General features: G+C 44.5%; 1 protein-coding gene across 2 annotated transcripts in view; it reads right to left on the bottom strand.

Moving 5' to 3' along the window:
* The window catches only part of FOXK1 (forkhead box K1), a 48,207-nt gene extending 31,236 nt beyond the window's left edge, over positions 1 to 16,971 (bottom strand). For both annotated transcript variants that reach the window (XM_061473597.1, XM_061473598.1), the window contains exon 1: positions 16,568 to 16,971. In XM_061473597.1, the coding sequence (XP_061329581.1) occupies positions 16,568 to 16,956 (389 nt within the window). In that variant the 5' untranslated portion in view covers positions 16,957 to 16,971. The remainder of the gene's footprint in view (positions 1 to 16,567) is intronic.
* Positions 16,972 to 19,972: the final 3,001 nt, after the last annotated feature.

The raw sequence follows: 19,972 nt of genomic DNA, 5'->3' as shown, positions 1-19,972 counted from the left end.
CTACTAACAGCATCAGGCAAAAACCACAACTTATGAATAGCTATGCCTCTTAAAAGCACTAAGTAAATTAGCTGTAATGAATGTTTCTATCGAGCTCAGTTGCACAGGGCTTCCCTTTCTGCCGTTTCATCAAGGTTCAAACACACTGAGAAACACTTCCACACACAGGCAGATTTTCAAATAGGTATTTTAGCAAACTCCTTTGAAGACAGCAAATGTTCACAGGAAAGTTCGAGCAAACCCTGGGATTCTTCTCCTTGCCAGCACCATGCACATACACAGAGGTTATTTTTGTCTCTTCAGTGCCTCCGTTCTCCACAGATATCCCACCTCACAATGCTGATGAAGAGCAAGGTCTTGGGTGCTGCCTATCCTGTTGCTGCCCATCCCAGGAAAAGGCAGTGAGTGAAACTGAGCCAAGCAGGTGGTGGAGGGGGAAGAGTACAAACACCCCTAGGCTGATCAGGAAGGCTAAAAAGGAACAGATAGCAGAAACCCAACTCTAAAACCAACAAAATGCTGGTTTGGTTCATATATATATATATACACATATATATAATATAAATCTATATCTATATATACACACCTTTAAAAGCGCACAGAAGAAGATGAGCACTTTTTGGGGCTCCAGCAGCCAGATGTTAAAAGCAAAAGCTTCAGGAAAGTTTGCACTGTGATACCATGCTGTGAAACTTCAACAGTCATTTTATTCTACACATCTTCCCTACAATTTCTTACCTAGGAAGCGTTTTAATTGCTGTCACAGAGCAAACGGATAAATCAAGCAACACCGCTGACAGAAACAGTTGATTTTTCATCCAGGTGAGAACATTCAATGCTGTTTTACACTGAAGAATTAGTAGTGAAGAATCAAGAGCTGTCTTTTTTATTTTTACATCCCTTATGTGTCTTTAGTAATATTCTGATTTTACACTTTGGAAATTATTGAGACATCAAGCACAGCTTCACTTCCAGATTCTCCCCTTTGAGGAGTAAAGCACAGAGCAGGAAAGCAAAAAAACCACTCCATGTAAGATATGGTAGTTACCATTTTTTCAGTGTAATGAAATTATCACGAGGTCAGGGAATAAATTCATGAAGTATCACAAGAGCATCTCATAGAAGAACAGGAGGAAAGAAATCACTGCAATCGCTGAGAAGGGAGTTTCAATCAGCTTATGGAGAGCCAGCACGAATAGGTAGGAGGTTCCTTCTGAAGTCACCACCCTGCCTGGGAAATTCACATTATGGACAGGTCTTTCCCTCTTCCTACTACCCCCAGCTTTGCAGAATGGGTCTTGCAGTAATCCTGCCCAGTCCAATGCAAAAAAAACCCTACCTGAAGCTGCTCCAGTCTCTTCCAGAAAACTATCAGTGCTCAAGGGGCCAAGAATGTGCAGTTTCAAAACTGATCTTGCTGAAACTTTTGCACTGTAAGCCAGTTAGCAGTATCTTTTCATTGACTTTAATGCCTGCAAGAAAGCTGAAGGATATTCTTGAAACTCCACCATTATTACCACTCACTTACAAACTCAGAGGAACACTGGTCAATCCACACCTGACTAAGGATTCTTTCACTTACTTAAAACACAGAAAATACCAACTTATGTTAAAATTAATCCAGAAAAATCCTAATAATTATTTCCACATGGATTATAAATACGTAAGATTATCTCAGAAACCAAGCTTTGGCAGAATATAATTAACAGGCTTTTATAACATATACCATTAAAGCAGAGTCTTGGTACTTTGATCAGGAACTCTGTTAAAGCTCACCACCCAAAACACCTTTTAAATATGCATGCCAAGACAACATGGTAGTTACTTGGTGCCCATCCACCAGGCCCAGAGAAACACAGAGGTGGTTCCTGTAATTGTACCTCACTTAGCTTCACATTTCAAAACATTGGCGTCAGCTTCAAAATATGCCATTCACTCCAAACCAGGAGTGCTGGGCACAGGGCTTGCTATCAGAAGACAAATACCTCTTTCCCTCCTGAGTGCTCCTATTCCTTTAAAAACAAGCAAGCTGCAGCTCAGCAGCACATAGGGCAGATTACCTGGAGTACAGCCAGTCCAAAGCATCGCAAGATCTAACTCAAGTCTGCCAATGTGCTGAACATATGAGTCTAGAAGGTCTTACCTACACCCACAAAAATCAGATGTGATTTTACACCAATATAAATCAGTCTGCAGCATCAGTGACATCCATCTTCTAATCAATATTGCTTGGGCTTTTCTTGGTCTGATTGGTTTTTGTATATTCAAGTCTCCTGAAGGTGAATCCTGGCCCCACTTCTACCACACCATTACAGAAGCTGCTCTGTTCTCCTGTGTAGTCCTTACTATAAACAACTTCATGTCTCTGAGCAAACTGTTAAGACACAGTAAACTTTTTGCTGTGTGTCATATGGTAAGCCATGTCCTAACCCAACACCACTCTGCCAGTCAAAGTCTATCTCATTTACCATGCCTCTAAGTATAACAACAAATGGAGGAAACCTGCAGTTGCATTCCCAGGGATGTCAACATCTACCTACCTGCAGAGAACATTTAGTGAGCAGTCCTTAAAGTCTAAAATTAACCATAAAGCTGCTGTTTATTTTTTGGTTTGGCAATAGGGAGGTGTTTTAAGTGTCAGAACGAGTGGCCTGACATATAAAAACCTTGCTATGAAATTCTGCCACCGAAGAAGTGGGCTGGCACAAAGAACAGACGATGTTTCTATTTAAATGAGGTTGGCTGCCAGCAGCAGAAAGTTTCACTATCAGCACTGCAGATGCCTGATATCATCTGTAACACACAGCAAGCCTATTATGTTATTTTGTTGTGTGTGTGGTTGTATACATAAAAATAACGAGAGTTAAGAGACTCTACAGTGCACACAGCAGCCTGTGTACCCTGCTGCTCTAATCGGGGATTCCAGCCTGTAGAGGTCTAGATCCGATCAACCATTTCTTCACCAGCCAAAAAGTATTTACTTATTAAATTATGTGCAACATTTGTGTGTATCTCACTTTTATCAGCAAGTCTTATAACTGCAAAAATCCCTCTCCATGTTGGGCTGATCAATCTGTTAAATTCCTTAGGAGATTGTCAACATTGCATTTTAATTTTGATTTTTTCCTAAAGACTGAAAATTATCAGTATCTGTTATTCTAAAATAAACAAACAAACCCCAACAGGCTGCATCTAGACTCCTTTAAAAGCCAAATTGCTATTTAACCCTTCTGGTCTGTATGTTGCTAAAAGGGGCCAGGGAACAAATTGGTTTAGCTTCAGGAAAAAAATCATGTTTTTTTTTTATTTGTTTGGGTTTTTAAATGAACTTACCTTCTTTCTAATATTTTTGTATTTTCATTTGACTTTATCTTGCTAAATAGTGCTCGCCTCCCGTTCTTCTATTTGAACCTCCTTGCCTTCCATAACACCACTGTCCTTTAAAGAGTACAGGTCTTACTTGAAAGCATCCGTGTTAAAACTCCTGTAGGTCATAACCCTGTTAGCATGTTTTGAAGTCTGAGCTCCCTCCTCAAAGGCACGCAAGCCTTTGCCACCAAGGCAGTGGTCCCCTACTCAAGAACCACAGGATGCTTTCAGAACCCCAAGCATCACCTACATACACTCCCTTGCTTGAGCTTTTACTGTACCATCCAAAGGAAAAAAAGACTGCTGACGAGTATCAGACCATTGGCACTATGGTTTCGAGCAGCAGCCTGTCTGTCACATCACAGCCATTGCACAGACACGTGTACAACTTCACTATCTGATGGAGGCAGACACCGATGACCAGCCAGCTACTCCCTCCTCCCAGCCTCCTTTATGTCAATAAGTCTGTACCTGGCTGTTTGAGCAATGTTTAATCATAAACAGTTTTGAACATGCTCCCAAATATAAACAACGTTGAGCAGGAATAAACAGAGTCCAGTACTGAGAATCACATGCTGCTGAACCAGGTACCAGCGAGCAGAGAAACAAGGAACTGCAAAGGAACAGAATACGAGCACCTGGTGTTCATTTAAAACAACCGCTATGCAACAACATTAAAGTATCCAGAACTGCAACCACAGAAGGATTTCAAGGACTAAATGCATTAACATTCTTGGTTCTCTAAAACAAACAGAAAAAAGGCAAAGTTAAACTGCCGGGAACACCCACTTAGATGCATGGAAATAAATTACCCTCATTGATTTCATCCCACTGCCATTTACAGTGCAGTCATCTCGATTCCCTTCTGTGTTGCTAATCAAGCTAAATTTAACTCCTCTCGTCCTGCTTATCTTGCATGCCAGCACCACGAAAATCAACTCAGGAGCAGGATCCATTGTGTCTCTTCATGAGTGCAGCCCACCTTGCTTACACGGTAAATGTGTATTTAGGACCTATAGGAGCTCTCCTGGGGTTTTAACAGCATTCATCACAGGGCTTGGTATCTTTTTAGACTGGGTGACAAAGTACCTCTTCAAACCTAGTTCAAATAACTCTGAACATATTCTAGTCATTATTGGCCTCTACAGACCATTAAAATGAGTTCCATGAGAGCAAGCATTTCAGTCCTGTTAAGCCAGTATCCATCTTAGAAGAATCAACATTGTACTTGTCACTCCTGCTTTGACAGAGAGCGAAGATGTATCTTAAGCCAGCATTTCCACAAAGCCCTGGAGAACTCTTCATTGGCATATCAGGGAGGGCACAGAAATACATTTTATATAGTTGCTACTCAGACAACACTGGCAAAAAAACCCACCATATTCTAGTGCTTGATTTTAAATCAGCCCCATTTTAGACCCCAGTGTGATGTTTCAAAGGAAGAAAAAGCCAAATCAAAACAAAATCCCAACCCTACCAGATAATACCCATTAAACAAACCTAAAGTACATCAAATTGACAGAACTATAGAGTGGAACAGAAGCTTTAAAGAAAAAACAGTGGAGATAAATATTCTTAAGTGTGTGCTTGACAACAGCCACGGTTTTATGCTATTAAAAAATACAGTATACACCACGGTGACAAGCAAGGTTATTCCATCCACCCCCATGCTAACTTGCTGCCCCACTAACTTAATTCAAGCACACAACAAAAGGCAACTTGTCTGAAACAAAGCAGGATGGTACTTTGATATTTTGCTGTCACCACCCCTGTCCTACACCTATCCCCTTCAAGAGGCGGTGGCAAACTCTCCACTGTAAGACTGATGTGGCAGACACTACATACAATGTTGGATCAGGAGTAAGTTTTGCTCAGCCCTTGCCAAGGGATCAGAGGAACAATTATCTCACTTTCCTGTAGGACTTCTCACATCCCACTTTCCCCAGTCCCAGGGCAGTACTACCAAACCACAGCTTGCAAGCCCCTGTGATGACACGTAGCCCCTGGCTGCTTCAGGACCCCTGAACCATGGCTATTCTGGCAGCAACAGGCAGTGAGTAGTCAGTCTGACATTCAGGTTTTTTTTCAGATATGTCACAGAAAGGCCAGTACTAGCTCTGTAACACACACATCTGGCACTTCAGCACCAGAGAAGGCTGCCTAGCCCCCATTCATGACGCACTGAGTCTCCCCCCCGCCTCCAGACAAACCTTAAGAGCCTAAGCATGGCTTCTATTCTACCACAGCAGAGACCACAAGAAGTGACTCAGCAGAGCACGGCTACCACCAGCCTCTCTCACTCCTTCCCTACTTCTTTGAAATCCCAGAGCTTTCCTGAGAGGCTTTCCAAGTCTCTGCTGTTCCCACTGATCTCTGTTGAAAGAAAAAGGTCAATATTAACTGTTTTCCTTCTTTGCTCATCTTGACAGAAACACTCATCTAAGTATATTTCTCTCTCCATCATAAACCACAATTAACACCTACCTCAGTGCCAAAGCCCCACCTGCACCCACGCTCTGGGGAACTTCCCTATAACAGCTTCTACAAAGAGTTCTGTTTTCAATAAGAAATTATGCAGTACACCAAGAATTAAATACATAGTGACAGCACGGAACTAACTGCAGTGCCACACTTGGCCTTTCCAAGTAGCACTAGTTATTCATTTCCATACCTAACTCAACACCAGGCATTTTAAGACTTTGCTCAATGGCCATGGAATTTCCAGCTCACCACAGATCCTGCCTCTTTCACCACAGAAATGTGGCCACAGCTCCCACAGACTACATGAAACTTCAGTTCTATCCGTGCTTTCATCCTACCTTCCATCTTCTTGGGAATGCTCTTCCTTTATTACTGCAAGTATCCAGATCCTTGGGAAACTATTAAACTCTGGAGAAAGAGGAGAAACTAACTGTTTGAAAAGATCAGTTCATAAACCCCCTAATAACCATCACAGAGAGAGGCACTTGTCTCAGCATCTTTGTTGGATACACTAGAGCAGTTTGATTCTCATGTAAATCTCATTTGCAATGCCATCAACTTTCTTCTAATGGGCCATTCATCATTGTAGGGTATGCTTTCAAGGAGCCAGCCCAATTCCTTGAACGGTCTCACAAGCCAGGTAGAAGACGACTTACCCTTCCAAAGCTCGGGAGCTACCTATAAACACATTAGCAAAGGCTGTGCAAAACAAAATAACCTCAGTAAAGCTCAGGAAAAGATCCTAATTCCCACATACATATGCCAGAAAAAGCTTGTGTGTGGGATGTTACTAACCTTTGAATTCAGTCAGACTCTCTAAGAGGGCTCTAACACACAGAGCATGACTATGATGTATTCTCCTTTGAGGCTGGTTCAGTTCATTTAGAAAGTGATTTGAAAGAGCTAATGTGCTATTTATGTACATTATAAAAAATGATCCATATGGAGTTAGACTTCACAAACTGTTCACTCAGGTCCGTTCCACTCCCTCTGAAGACATTTCACAATCCATTCAATACCCAATAGAGGAAGCCAGGATTACTGTTTCAAAAGCAGCTCGGAGGGTAATTTACATGTTTTAAAAGCTGACATCTTCTAGACTCAGAGCCAAATAAATGTTTGGGGCAACACAGAGACTCTCTCACACAAATGTCTACAAAGTGACATCCACCTGCAGCATCCAAAACACTGACATTGAAAATAAAGGTTAGAAGAGAATCTTAGGCACAATCTTCCTTCTTATGAAAGGAGACGAAAGGAACGTAATTTTACTGTGATTCAGAAGGAGGAAAATATCTACGTGCCTGGCTTGTGAAAGACCACTTTAGCAGGGCATGGCTAAGACTGCAAACAGTGTAAAACAATCCCAAGATTATTAAGGCATTTTAAATCCTGCCAGCACATGGGACTGCACTGAGGGGTTTCTTCCTTGAAAGGAGTTTAACCAACTGAAGCGACAATGACTCTTGCAAAACAACAGCAAATATCTAAGTTGCTGCCACAGTGATTTCATTATCTTTAGATCAGGAAGTTTTAGAGAGTTACGTTGTCATATTACTGCCATATTCTCATGCTCCTCTTCCTGTGCTTCAGTATAAAATACAGAATTAGGGAAACAGTTTTCTTTAACAGAGGTATCTTACCTGGAAGCTTCACGCAAGCTTCATCGTTTGCAATACCAGCTAGAACAGGATTCTAGCCCTTCCCTGCTACAGTTCTTTTTAATGGGAATTCTCACATTTGCAGTACTATCTGGCAAAGCACAAAGCAGGATGAAATTGAGAAGCTGTGAACCACTTGAAGAAGAGGATGCACTGGTTTGTCACCGAGAGACCTCAGATTTGAAATCACTGACCATCAGAATACTTTTGTTTCCCAGGTTCATTCGGTGGCTGTTTGCAGTGAAGTGCTGATCTGGGATGTTCAACTGTAAACAGAACATGTGCGAGTCTGTGAACCACTTGACTGCACCTATTCTAAGAACCAGTTTGCATCTGCCTTGTTTACACAAAATTACAAAAACCCAAAACACCAGCAACACTTTCATTGAACCACTACGCATTAGGAATTTTCTCCTAAGAATTCCTATGCCTGAAGAAAACGTCAGCGCTTGCCTTAATAGTCCATAAAGAAAGACATTAGCAGCGAAACATGTGCCAGCCTTTGACTTTGTCTGCAGGTCTTCCCGGTGCTAAAACAGTTTCACTATGGCTTGTCTCATTAGACAGTGTTTGAGGGAGCCATGGTAGAAGGAAATAGATAGTAATTATACAGCTGAATGGACACAGGAGAAGGAGGCAAAGCCACCCAATTGCCAGGCTTGTTGACAGTCAACACCCCTTTACGCACGGTGGGCAGGCAGCCAGCCCAAGGTACACCACCTTACACAAGCCATCAACCAATTACAAAGAAGATCAATAAATAAATAGCTGTTGGCACATATCCCACACCAAGAGTCTACGAGTTTGGGCTACGCCTCAACCTGAGTATGAAAAGCAAACACGTTTTTGGTCTACCCACCAGGTGGAAACAAAATTTGCTTTCTGTGTCTCGTCCTTTTCTCCTCCCACACAATCAGGTTTTTGAGCATTTAAGAGTCCATAGTTCTTATGCCCTCGAGAGAGGAAAGGCCTTAAATTGCTCAAGAGCAATTCCTTTAGCAAGTGCACAAACTGGCTCTGCAGGGAGTCCAGTTGTGCTTAGTCAAAATGTCGGTGGCTTCTGTATGTGGCCTAAGGGAGATGGAAGATTAAAACTGTGTAGGAAAACTTCCCAAGGCTCTCTTAAGTGGCACAAAGCAGAAAACCGGGGTACAGCATGCTATATTTCAGAGAGACGGGGAGGAACATCCTTTATGATAGTGCTTAGATCACCTCTGCAAGGTGCTTTTGTCTTCCCATTCTGTTCTAAAAGATCCACAATTCAAAGAGTGGCTTCTACTTGTACATTAATACAGTCTCATATGCTAGGGGGTTCTTGAAACAGGATAGTAAGTGGTAACAATGTGCTTAAAGTCATCTTTCACCTATCCTCCTATCCTAATCACACAGTATATATTGTGTGAATATATACAGCAGAACCAAAGGCTGTCCATCTTTGCTCCCTCAGCTAAGGCAGAGCCCCCAATTAATTTCTTCCTTATTTCTCCCAAACTGTCAAGATGTCCTCAAGCAACATGAAAATTACGTATCTGGGACATTTAGAGGAGGGAGGAAAACCACCACAGTCAGTCACACATACACAACAAAAGACAACCCAAGGAATTAAACTCGCTTTTAAATGACTAAAAATAGATTGGGCAGGGAGGGAAGGGACTATCAATCACATCTTAAGAGTTGCTGAATATTCCAAGAACGGGCTTCTAACAGACTGCTCTCTCAAGACTGCTTGAGTTTTTTATGATTAAAAATGCACAAGGACATGAAAAAAAGAGCTGTACGATACTGAAGAGCAAAACACAAGAGCCAGAAGTGGATGCAGAGTATTAATTAGGCCATTAAGATTCTTAAATGTTTTACTGTCCAATAAAATATGTATTTCATAAAAACTAAGTGCCATGCAGGCAGAATGCACGCATGCATTTTATCGAGCTGTTCTGAAGAAACTGAAGAGGTGAATTAGTAGCAAAAACCATTTGTGGCCAAGAGTGAATAGATACTAGTAAAACTGTGTCTGGACTATGAAAACAAAGAATATACTATTGCATAAGAATTGTCGCTTGCGTTTACCTAAGTGATTTACCTGCTCTATAAGCATCTCATCAATCTGCTTTTATAAGGAGTCTTGCAGTCAACTGATACAGGGCGACTTCTGAATGCTTGAAAACACTATTCAGTGATTAATACTGAATTATTGACTGAAGTGAATGCATTAAGACCACACAATAATATGTACTCACAATTAGTCAATTAACCAAGTCTGGAAGTACCTTAAAAGATATTTTTTCATAGCTGACATTCAGGAGACAGTTCTGCTGCCTGTACTAGACATATGCAGTTGTAAGACAACAAAGCCCTTAACTACACTATAGAATAGACACTGTAGGCTAAGTCTACACACTACAGACTAATACACTAGACTAAAATCTACAGCATATTTTGCTTTCACACTTCTCTTTCTTTGAAGTAGGAATCCTGAAGTGGATTCCTACCCATGAACCCGCAACCTCAGGAAACTCCTAGACGCATGGGGACTAAGGCAAAGACACGTAAAACAAAGCTGCTGTTAGGTATGGCTACATGCGAGAGAAGCTTCTGTGCTTAGGGCTGCTTTTAAGGAAAAGGAGAGGAAAGAATCTGTACTAAAAGCAAATGAGATAATTCCTCTCCCTTTCCATTAATGTTGCCAGCTCAAAAGCACATGACTTTTCTTTTTTTAAACCACATTTCCACTTGGTTTGGGAAGGGAAAGCTGGCTCATCCACATCTAACCAGCAGTAAGGTGAAGTCTGGTCTGCTAAGCATTTTGGGTTACGTTGCCCCATGGCAGAACACCCAGACGCTGCCTGCTCAGACATTAGAGGAAGAAGGACCTCAAAGTAAATCAGCATGTCAGAAGAACTGATATGGACCCGAGTGCCAGTAGAGACCCAGCCTGAATAAGACGAATTCAGCTGGAGCTGTCAACTCTCCAGCAGCGGTTTAACAAGCACCTAACCAGTTTGTGTCACCTCTGCTACCCACAGTATCAGTGTGCAGCCCCCTCAAGCACTCAGCTGAACACACTCACCAATCTCCACTCTCTGCAGTTGCTGCAAACACTTCTGTGGATAGCAGACACTAATTACTACACATGGGCCAGTAGCAGGACTTCATTTGCATGGCATAAGTAGCAAATTCAAGTAGTTTCCTGTTCTTTACCAACATCCTGTTGCTACATCTACTCCTCCAGGAAACTGCAACACCGAGCAAGAGAATTTAGCATCCCACAGAAGAGCTGACGCCAAAGGGCTACGGCAGCACAGTTACTAGGAGCTTGCTTACAAAGAAAACAATCCCATTAATCTGGTTGTCATTTATGCTTTCAGTTAGTCGGTGCAAGGCTGCGTGTCCCATTTTCTGGAAGGGAAATAGAAAAAAGAAAAAAAGGCAAAAAAGCATTATTCTGATTTGTTGCTGGAAGTCAAAACAGACACTGCGCAGTGAGGATGCTCACACAGCTGGCACCAGAATAACCGAGATACGAATTACTACAGATCTCATCATTTTTATTCCTGTTTTCATAAAAGCAAAGACTCGTGCATTCACTCATCCCCTAGATTTATATAAACACACATCAGTACCAACTGAAAGAATCCCCCAGTCAGCTAAGCATACATGTCATGATTGAGAGTTTGTTAACACAAGGAAGTTACAACAGCGCAACTTGAATCTACGTTTAAGCCTTTACAGCTGAGACCCTGCACAAGAATGTACAAGACAAGTGTGGCGTGTTCGGGTTAAATTAATCTTTTCATAATCAACACATCAGCTAAACTGAGCCAAGCTTGATTTAAAGGAATACATAAGAGAGCACACACTGAGCTTTGCATAGCGTTAGTTTATAGTCACAACCTGACCTACAGCACAGCTATTTTTGAATCAACAAATTGAGCTGTATTTTCACATGAGAGAAACTTTCCTTAAACGTTTAATATAACCTGTGACAAATTGAGCTTAGCCAAAACTTATTACTTGACATAAAGTCCATAATTAAACTCTAGTAATTCTTTATCACTATCTCGCTGTGCAACAAAAAAAACCTGTTCTCAAAGAGTCTGAAATCAAATAAGGACATAAGGAAAATATAAGATGAAGCACTGAGACAGCAAATCTTTAAAAGAGTTCCTAAGTGAGAGTAAAACCACCATCCACAAGTTGCAGCAAAGCAAATGATGCACTTCAAAGAACAAAAGAAGAAATAGTTGCAAATGCAGATTATGCAATATTTAAGAAGTAAAATTATCAGAGTCAACATACATATGCAGCGTTTCAGAAACAACTAGTTCTGTAGTCGTGGTTATGTGGTCACAGCACTTCCTTAGTATGTGTATGTACGGCTTGCAGTTCCCTCTGAGATGTAAGGATACCACACTCATACACACCATGATGGCATCACCCTAACCACAACAATGGAGGCCGAGTGGTTAGCAAGCTGATCAAAACACTGCGACATGCTGAGCAGATCTTCATTCTTCTAGATTATATTCTTTATTAGAATTCTAGATTAGATTTTTATTAGTCCCTCAAGTTACTGGCTAACAGACTGCACAATCACCTCCCTTACAGAAGGAAGTGGAAAGACTGTTGGATCTAGCTCTCCATTTTCTGCTTGGTTATGAAATCCTTAACTGCAAAAACACCCCTACTACTCAAATGCTGAAGTGAATTTGTGTACTCACAATGCAGAAAGATTAACACACACACACCCCCCAATCTGTGGGATCAGCATCTGGATATGTGCTCAGACTATTGGGCTGTTTATTTTTGTCAGGTTTATTAAGTACCTAGGAAAATCCCACTATAAATAAAGCAGCACGCTCTTAATAAAACTTCCCATGCATGGTAAGTTTTCAGTTTATAATGGGGCTTATATGCGTATTTCTTTTATTTTAGCTCCATGTTTTAATCTATTTCATATATCCATTTATTTACTTCTCTTGTATTTTATGCTCAAACTAAAAAGCATCTTCTTTATTTCTTCCCTTTCCTAAATGCTAAAAGAACTACAGGTTAAAAACTTTTACACCTAGAAATCTCATATTGGAAGTATCCATTTACACTGAAAAACACAAACTTCAAGCTCCATTAATATCGCTACTGCAAAAATACAAAAGGGTCACAGAAGCAATAAGCAAATATCCCATGAAATATTCCCAGACAAGCACCATTTTCCAATCTATTGAGTTTCCAGTTCAGAAAGCTCGAGTGCTATTATCAGGTTATGCTCAATCAACATCTGCAGGTTTTAGTGAACAGAACTTTTGTACTTAGGAGCATTGGAAAACCTGACCCACAGCTGCTTAAAATTCGGGTTAGCAAGCTTCGCTTTCAACTGCTTCAGTTCTTTTGGTTCAGGGGGCTGGGTGGGGGATATAAATAAAATAAATGCTTATTTTAGTTACTGGAAGTCTCTAACTTGTTATTGTCACTTTAAAAATACTGAGTCAATTTTGAAGATAACAAAGAGAAAGATAATTAATTCAATATTAACCTGATCCTATAAACACTATACATTTGGGGGAAAAATTACTGTCTTCAGTCTCCAGCTACCCAGTATTCCTGCTCTACCTTACATTTTGGCTTGTAAATCAAATGAATATACTTTAAAATCTAGTGCATAACCTACTGATAATCTAGTTTCTCCTTTTTTTTTCCCATACAGAAATACCCAGATATTCATCCACAGATTTGCAGCTTCCACTAGCGCAGCTAAAAAAAGTTCCCATCAGTCTTTAATTTGATTGAAAGCACTTATTTTTGATGTAAGTACTTCCATAATTTCACCTTCATTTATATTTGTAATGCTTGCTGCAGTTTGGCACTCATTAAACAGATTATGGGGTTTTCAGCTGTATTCTGGGCCCTGTACTCTTCCACCCATTTTATTCCTAACTGTCATTAACCTCTAGGAAATGCCCTCCTTGTTGGTCATTACCATTTAATTATACTTTACAGTAATGTCATCACATCTGTGAAATATAATCTTCCATAACAACACAGCTGTGCAAAATGATACTCCCACCCACCAGTGAAATTCTGGTTACAGCAGATTATACATGCACATGATGTCGATGGAGGAAATGATACGGAACTTTTCAAAGGCCCTTGACTTTGAACAGGTCTGTTGTGTTGGGAGGTAGGTGCAGTCTTCAAGAAAGGTATCAGAAACTTTTCCTCACTCCTCCACACAAGTTTCCCATAAATTTTAGGAATAACTACTCCTAAAGTTAGAAGTTTCACACAGAAAAAGTAAAGTGAGAACAAACCTCAGAAGCAGAATCTCTGAGTCCAGGGTCTACTTTTTTAACAAACAGTATGAATGACATCTGAAAGATGCTTTTTGGTTTTTTTCCTGCTTCCATTCATGATCTCATGATGCACAAGCATCTCCTTTGCTTGTAACATAACAGCACAAGTAACTGCACTGGTCATAAAGAAATAGGACTTGGCACATTTCTGCTACCCTTCACAGGTTGGAGGGGACAACTATTCAAACAACTGTTTCTTCAGAGGTGACCAAGACCTCCCATCTAAATCATTCATTGGAATGGCCACTATTTCCTGAAATTTAACATAAACTGTATATTCTGCTGGTACCTGGAGGTGGTGTGGCTGTATTACACAGGGAAGTAGTATTACCATATAATAATGTTCACAAAAAACAGTGGTTTGTACTGTAAACTCTGTGTACTACAGCCTGTCTTCGCTCTGTCCTACTTTTGACAGTATCAGTTGGCTAGCAGTAAGCACACAGGCTCCTCTAACAGAAAAGAAAGGGCACCAACCAGCCCTTTGTTTTGTTTACTGGGGAGAGATCTGGGGGTGTGTGTATGCATGTGGAGGGGGTGACTGGAAGGGAACTGTCTGACTTGTCAAGAGCAGAGCTCAACAGTGGACAGAACAGTAAAGCCTCAATCAAGACTCCGTATACCAAGCTTCAACAGGATTTTTCCTGGTCTGGGTTACAAATCCTTCACTGGCCAGTAGAAGGAAAGTAGTTGTTTACCTGCTAGAAGCAAGGGGGCAAATTCCTTTAGATTGATGCAAAACATTTTCCTACTCTGGAAGTCAGAAAGGGAGGAGCATCCAGTTTATTTATGTAGCTCAAGCAGTGGCCAAGCAAAGAGGATGCCTTATTGTGCAGAGTTCATAACTGTACATTAAACTCCTCCCTTTAAAGCGATGAAGAAGGAAAACTGCCGTTCCCACTCCAGGAGTCACGAGCAAATGGAAGGGGAGAGAAGTAAGCAACCAAGTTGCTGCTCGAGAGAGTCTTCGAGCACAGTGCTTATGATTAACCAACTGAAGAAACAGAAGGACAGGGAGGAGAAAGCTTGCACAGATAAACCCAAAGCCAGAGGGACTGACAAGAGAAATGCCCTGGGCTTTGGGTGGTCTTGTTTTACAAAGCAAGATTAATTAAACAGCCACTAAAGGACATCTCTTGTAGAAAATGAAACATGCTACAAACCAAAACGCCTCAAAGCGAGCAGCTAGGGAGTTATAACTAAATTACTAAGTACAAAATGAAGCAGCCTGCAGAGGAAATGAGTAATTAAAAAACCCTCCCCTGAGCAACAGGCTGTCCAGAGAGGGATAACTCCAGGACCCTGGTGCTCGAGGTAAACAGTACCAAAGCCAAGAACTGCCAGATGAAAACAGATGTTTTATACAAACAACAAAAACCTAATCTCCTGCCTTTACAGTCCGTTTCCACTCAGAGATGGCATGAGACAGCCTGCCTGGTATGACCTGAAGAGATGCATGCAGGAATGACATCACCCACCACTACCAGGATGCCACCCCTGGGGTGAAGCACTGCAAGTCGTTAGACAGTGCTCAGCAACCATAAACAATGTTTTCAGAGGAAGAAATAGATCAACGTCAACCCCACTCCTCTTCCTGCAAGGGTTTATCTGAACCACAGCACAACCACCTTGTTCCTAGCACAGACACCCTTCTGCAGCCCACTCCCCTTCCTCAATGGAGCAAGGACACTTTGGGTGCCTGCTCTCCAGGAGTTCTGGTGAGCAACATCACCTCTGGCCTGGCCCAACTCCCTCTTTGTTCCTGTTGCCCCAGGGAGTCACCAGGAACAACACTCAACTCATCAACCCTAACATGAGCACTCTGGCAAACTGTTTTCCCAGCTTTTTCCACCAGATCTTTCCCAGGGAAGACAAGCCATGGGAGTAGCAAGCTTTTAGCCCACTGACAAGTCTTTTTCTCTCATTTATCTTCTGGAAACCCCCTCAAGGGCCACCAGTTGACCATGAGTCTGTCAGCAGGCAGGCATGGAGGATGATGACCATGAGGCACAGCCTGCTGAAGGAGTGCCCTGCAGCAAGGGGCCCCAAATGCTTTTTCCACAGATGCTGTTCCCTCAGAGGGAGCAGCCCCAGCCCTGACAAACATCACCCCCTTTTCAGTCATGGATGACAAGCAACACTGGGAAGGTGAGGACATCCCCTGTTGACGCTGAGGTGGATCCACATGCCAAGGCGGACACCACTCACGGCCATCTCAGGCCCTCCATCAGGTGAGGACCACTGTGCAGAGGATCCCTCACCCTCCATGACGAGCTTCAAGCAAGGAGAGCCTCACCATCCCCTCAGGCTCTCCGTGGTCTGGGGAGGGCCTCAAGACCACCTCCTTCAGAGTCATTCCTTCACCTTTCCTCAGGCCTTCTGTGGTCAGTGGGGGACCCCTCACTGTCCATCAGCAGTGGACCCTCACCACCACCTCCTGGCTAGACCCACGTTCCCTCCCAGGGGCACACACACCTCCCAGGCTAAAGGACCCCTCACCATCCCCTTCATCGGAGGGAGCCCTTCTGCACCCAGCCCCACGTCCCCTCCCGGGGAATGACGGCTCCCTCTCCACCCCCTCAGGCCCTCGGTTCCTCCCCGCAGGCCTCGGGCTCTCGCTCTGAAGCGGGCCCTGCCCTGCCCTGCGGGCCCCCGCCGCCTCACCGCGGTGCCGCCGCCCCTGACCCAGCCCGCGTCAGCGGCACTCACTGCGGCGGGAGCTGCAGGGCCGGGCCGCCGCGGCGCTGGAAGGCACCGTCCACGAAGACGCCGTTCTTGCCGAGGCAGCGCAGGTAGAAGTGCGGCTCCTGGAAGCTGAGCTGCAGGTGCCGCCGGGAGATGAAGCTGGAGTGCCCCATGTTGACGTCCACCGAGCCCTGCGAGGAGTTGCGGCCTATGGTGACGGCCGGCTGCCGCATGAGGAACTCGAACTCGCGGCCCTGCAGCCGCGCCAGCACCGGGCCGGCGCAGGCGGCGGCGGCGGGCGGCCCGGCCGGGGGCGGCGGCCCGGGAGGGGGCGCCGCGGCGGGGCTGCAGGGCGCCGAGCGCAGCGCCAGCAGAGCCCGCGCCCCGCTGCTGTCCTCCCCGACTTCGGCCATGTTCCCAGGCAGGGAGCGAGCCAGCGTGCCGGCCTCCGGGGCGGAGCCGGCGGGGCGGGGAAGCGAAGCGGGGCGGAGCGGGAGAAGAGCCGAGCCCGCTGCCGCCGCCAGCGCCTCCTTCCCTTGAGTCCCCGGCGGCAACGCCAGGCCCGGCCGCCCCGCCGCGGTGTGTGGCGTGGGGCAGGGGCTTGGTAGCGACGGAGCCGGGGCGCCTCCTGCAGGCGCTGGGTCCGCTCCTCGGGCAGGTGCTGTGGGCGGCCCGCAGCCCTGATCCAGGCAGGAAAATCACCTCAGAGCCATCCCAAAACCCGGCCCTGCTTAGGGCTTCCTGCGGGACTGGGGCACATCCACACAGCGCATCTCCTGCCTTGTGGTGCTGAGCTGCTGTACGTGCAGTCCAGCGTAGGATTCGTGTCACGACACCAAAACCCCTGCACGCTGGCAGGTGGGGATTTAATCGTGACACGATTTTAGTAGCCCTGGACTGTTGGCAAAGGGTTGCTGATGGGGAGAGATTCACAGAATCATTAGGGTTGGAAGGGACCTCTGGAGGTTCACCACAGATACACAGGGGTGTACGTTTAAACACTTTTATAGGGTTTATATATATATGTATGCACACCTATATATATGTGCATACTCATACAGTGATTTTATACTCCTATAGCTTTATACAGCTTTATACTCATATAAGCTTTATACTCACATAGTTTAGCTTTATACTGGTAGTTTTTCATTATAAGGGAATGTGTGTAGGTTGTTTAGCTCGTATTACATTATTTCTTACTTCAAATTACTTTTAATATTTTTCTATATTATATGTGTTACTTCTATAAATGATAAAGATCATGTTCTTTTGCAACAGCGGTGCGTATTTGGATACTCGGTGCTGTTAGTTTATCCAGATTAAGCAGGTAAAACTTTTCTGTATAGGCGAGCACATAATACATTGCAGGATCCTGAATAGTTAAGTAACCAGAAAATGCCATGAATTTCAGAATCTTGGGAGAGGGAGCAGCCGTAATTGCTTATTGCTTCAGCTCGTGTGGGGAACGTGGCAGCTCAGAGCAAGGCTGCTCAACAGCTTAGAGGAGATGGGGAAAGAAAATCCCATCACCGGTCAAAAGTGCGGAGCAAATTTCGGCTGTGAAGACTGTAATTAAACGAGCTGGAATCAGTCCAGGACCACAAGGTTAACATCCCTGTTCCTGGAACATCTTCCCTGAGATGTTTAATGACTGCTGAGCAGTCGGGACCTGAGTTAGACATCTCACCCGAGACGTCATCTTCAGTAAGAGTGCTCTTTGCCACTGCAGTTCAACACCAACCGAGAGGAAGAAAGAAAAGCACCATCTAACACAGCACCGATACCACTTCCTACGCAGCAGTGTCTCCTCTCCAGCGAGACTCAGCCAAGCCAGGCATGGCAAAAGGTTGCAGTCACCAGTGCAGGAGGGGGAGGAAAAGCATCCCTGGAAGGGGCATGAGGAGGATGGAGGTGGTCACAAGAAGTGGTTCTCCTAGAAGCCTGGAATTAAATTACAGCTGAAATAGTGCTGGAAGGTGGCGTGGAACAAATAAACAAGGTCACAGCACACAGCAGCAGCATAACCTGGGCCCCTGTGAAGAGCTCCTTTTCTGTCCCAAATTGCTCATCATCAGCAAAAACTCATGGTCAGAAAATAAAATGTGGCCATCTGGTAGGTGAGAGCCAGAGACACTTGCTGCCTGACCGGAGAGCTGGTTCAAGCCTTCTGCCTGTTCACACTGGGATGAGAGTGCTGTTAAGTGTGCTTAAAAATGGACCCAAGCTGGTAGGCAGGGGTGTGGGCGCAGGTGAGGTGAGACCTCCTATCAGAGCAGTGTTTGACCTGTCAAAGAAAAAGGGAAAGCAGCACCAGAAAGATTTTAGTCATGTCTAAGGCTTTTCTAAAACCCCAAATTGTGGTGTTGGACCAGAAGGGTCCTGAAAGGGTCAGAAATAGGGTGAGGCTGTTACCAGATGTTGCCAGTAAGTGTTTTGTTAGCTGCATGGGAAAACGCATTGCAGGCAGGCAGACTGGCAAGGCAGGAGCCAACCCCGCATGGGCAGGAGCGGGGCGGTTTCTAACTACAGGAGTTGCAGGCAACCCTGTGGACCCATGCAACCGTCTGATGTGGGGCCAAGAGGCATGTTTCTGCCAGGGCTGGGTCCCATTACCTCTCCCACACTGGATACAGGCTACAGATTTCTGCAGCTCCAGTAGGGGAATAACCCCAGGGCTGGCACGTGAGGCTGCTACGAAGATAGTGCTGCTGCTCCAAGGCTTCCTGAGCGCCTGGGGCAGACCTGGTGCAGCCTCGCTGCTCCAAGGCTGTGGAGCTGGGGATGCTGATGGGCACGTCCACACGTGTCCCGGTCACTCTGCAGCCACCGAGACGAGACGCTCCTGCTGCACTAGTCAATGAGATTACTTTTCTAACAAGTCTTTTTCTTTCTGCCAGGAAATTTCTTCTGAGTGGAAGGTGCTGTTTAAAGCCAGCGCCACGGCCGAGATAAATCCCAGCTTCATGCAAAATGTGATCAAGCGCTGTACAGAAACAGGATTCCTCCAAGCTGCCTGATGGGTTGTGCTTAGCATCGTGTCTCACCAGCTCTCCCGCCTGCGGCATCCGTTCCCTAAGCTCCTTGTGCTGCAAGGAACAGAGGGCTCTGCTCGGCTCTAATCCACCCCGCAACAGCATCAAACCAAGGGCCCTTCAGACAAGGAAACGCTTTGCGCTTCTCCAGTCAGCTAATCCTGCTTAAAGTCAAGCTGGCTGCCCCAGTGTAAATGCCTGATGTAAATGCACTCGAAATTGTTTGAATTAAATTAATCTCATCCCGTATGGCTGGATTGACTTTAAAGTGGTTCATTTTCCTCGGCAGGGTTTTAGATGGATATGTCTGCAGGTGTGGCCGAACTTCCTGACTCTACAAGTTGCCTACCAAAATATTCAGATGGCTTGGAGCTGCCAGCCAGGTACTACGAGCTAT

The sequence above is a fragment of the Pezoporus flaviventris genome, unplaced genomic scaffold, assembly GCF_033815535.1.
Source record: "Pezoporus flaviventris isolate CSIRO_AGI_PZ_B2104156 unplaced genomic scaffold, CSIRO_AGI_Pfla_v1 ptg000078l, whole genome shotgun sequence".
Taxonomy (NCBI): Eukaryota; Metazoa; Chordata; class Aves; order Psittaciformes; family Psittacidae; genus Pezoporus; species Pezoporus flaviventris.
Note: the sequence above shows the minus strand (reverse complement) of the source record. Positions and strands in the feature narration are given on the sequence as shown.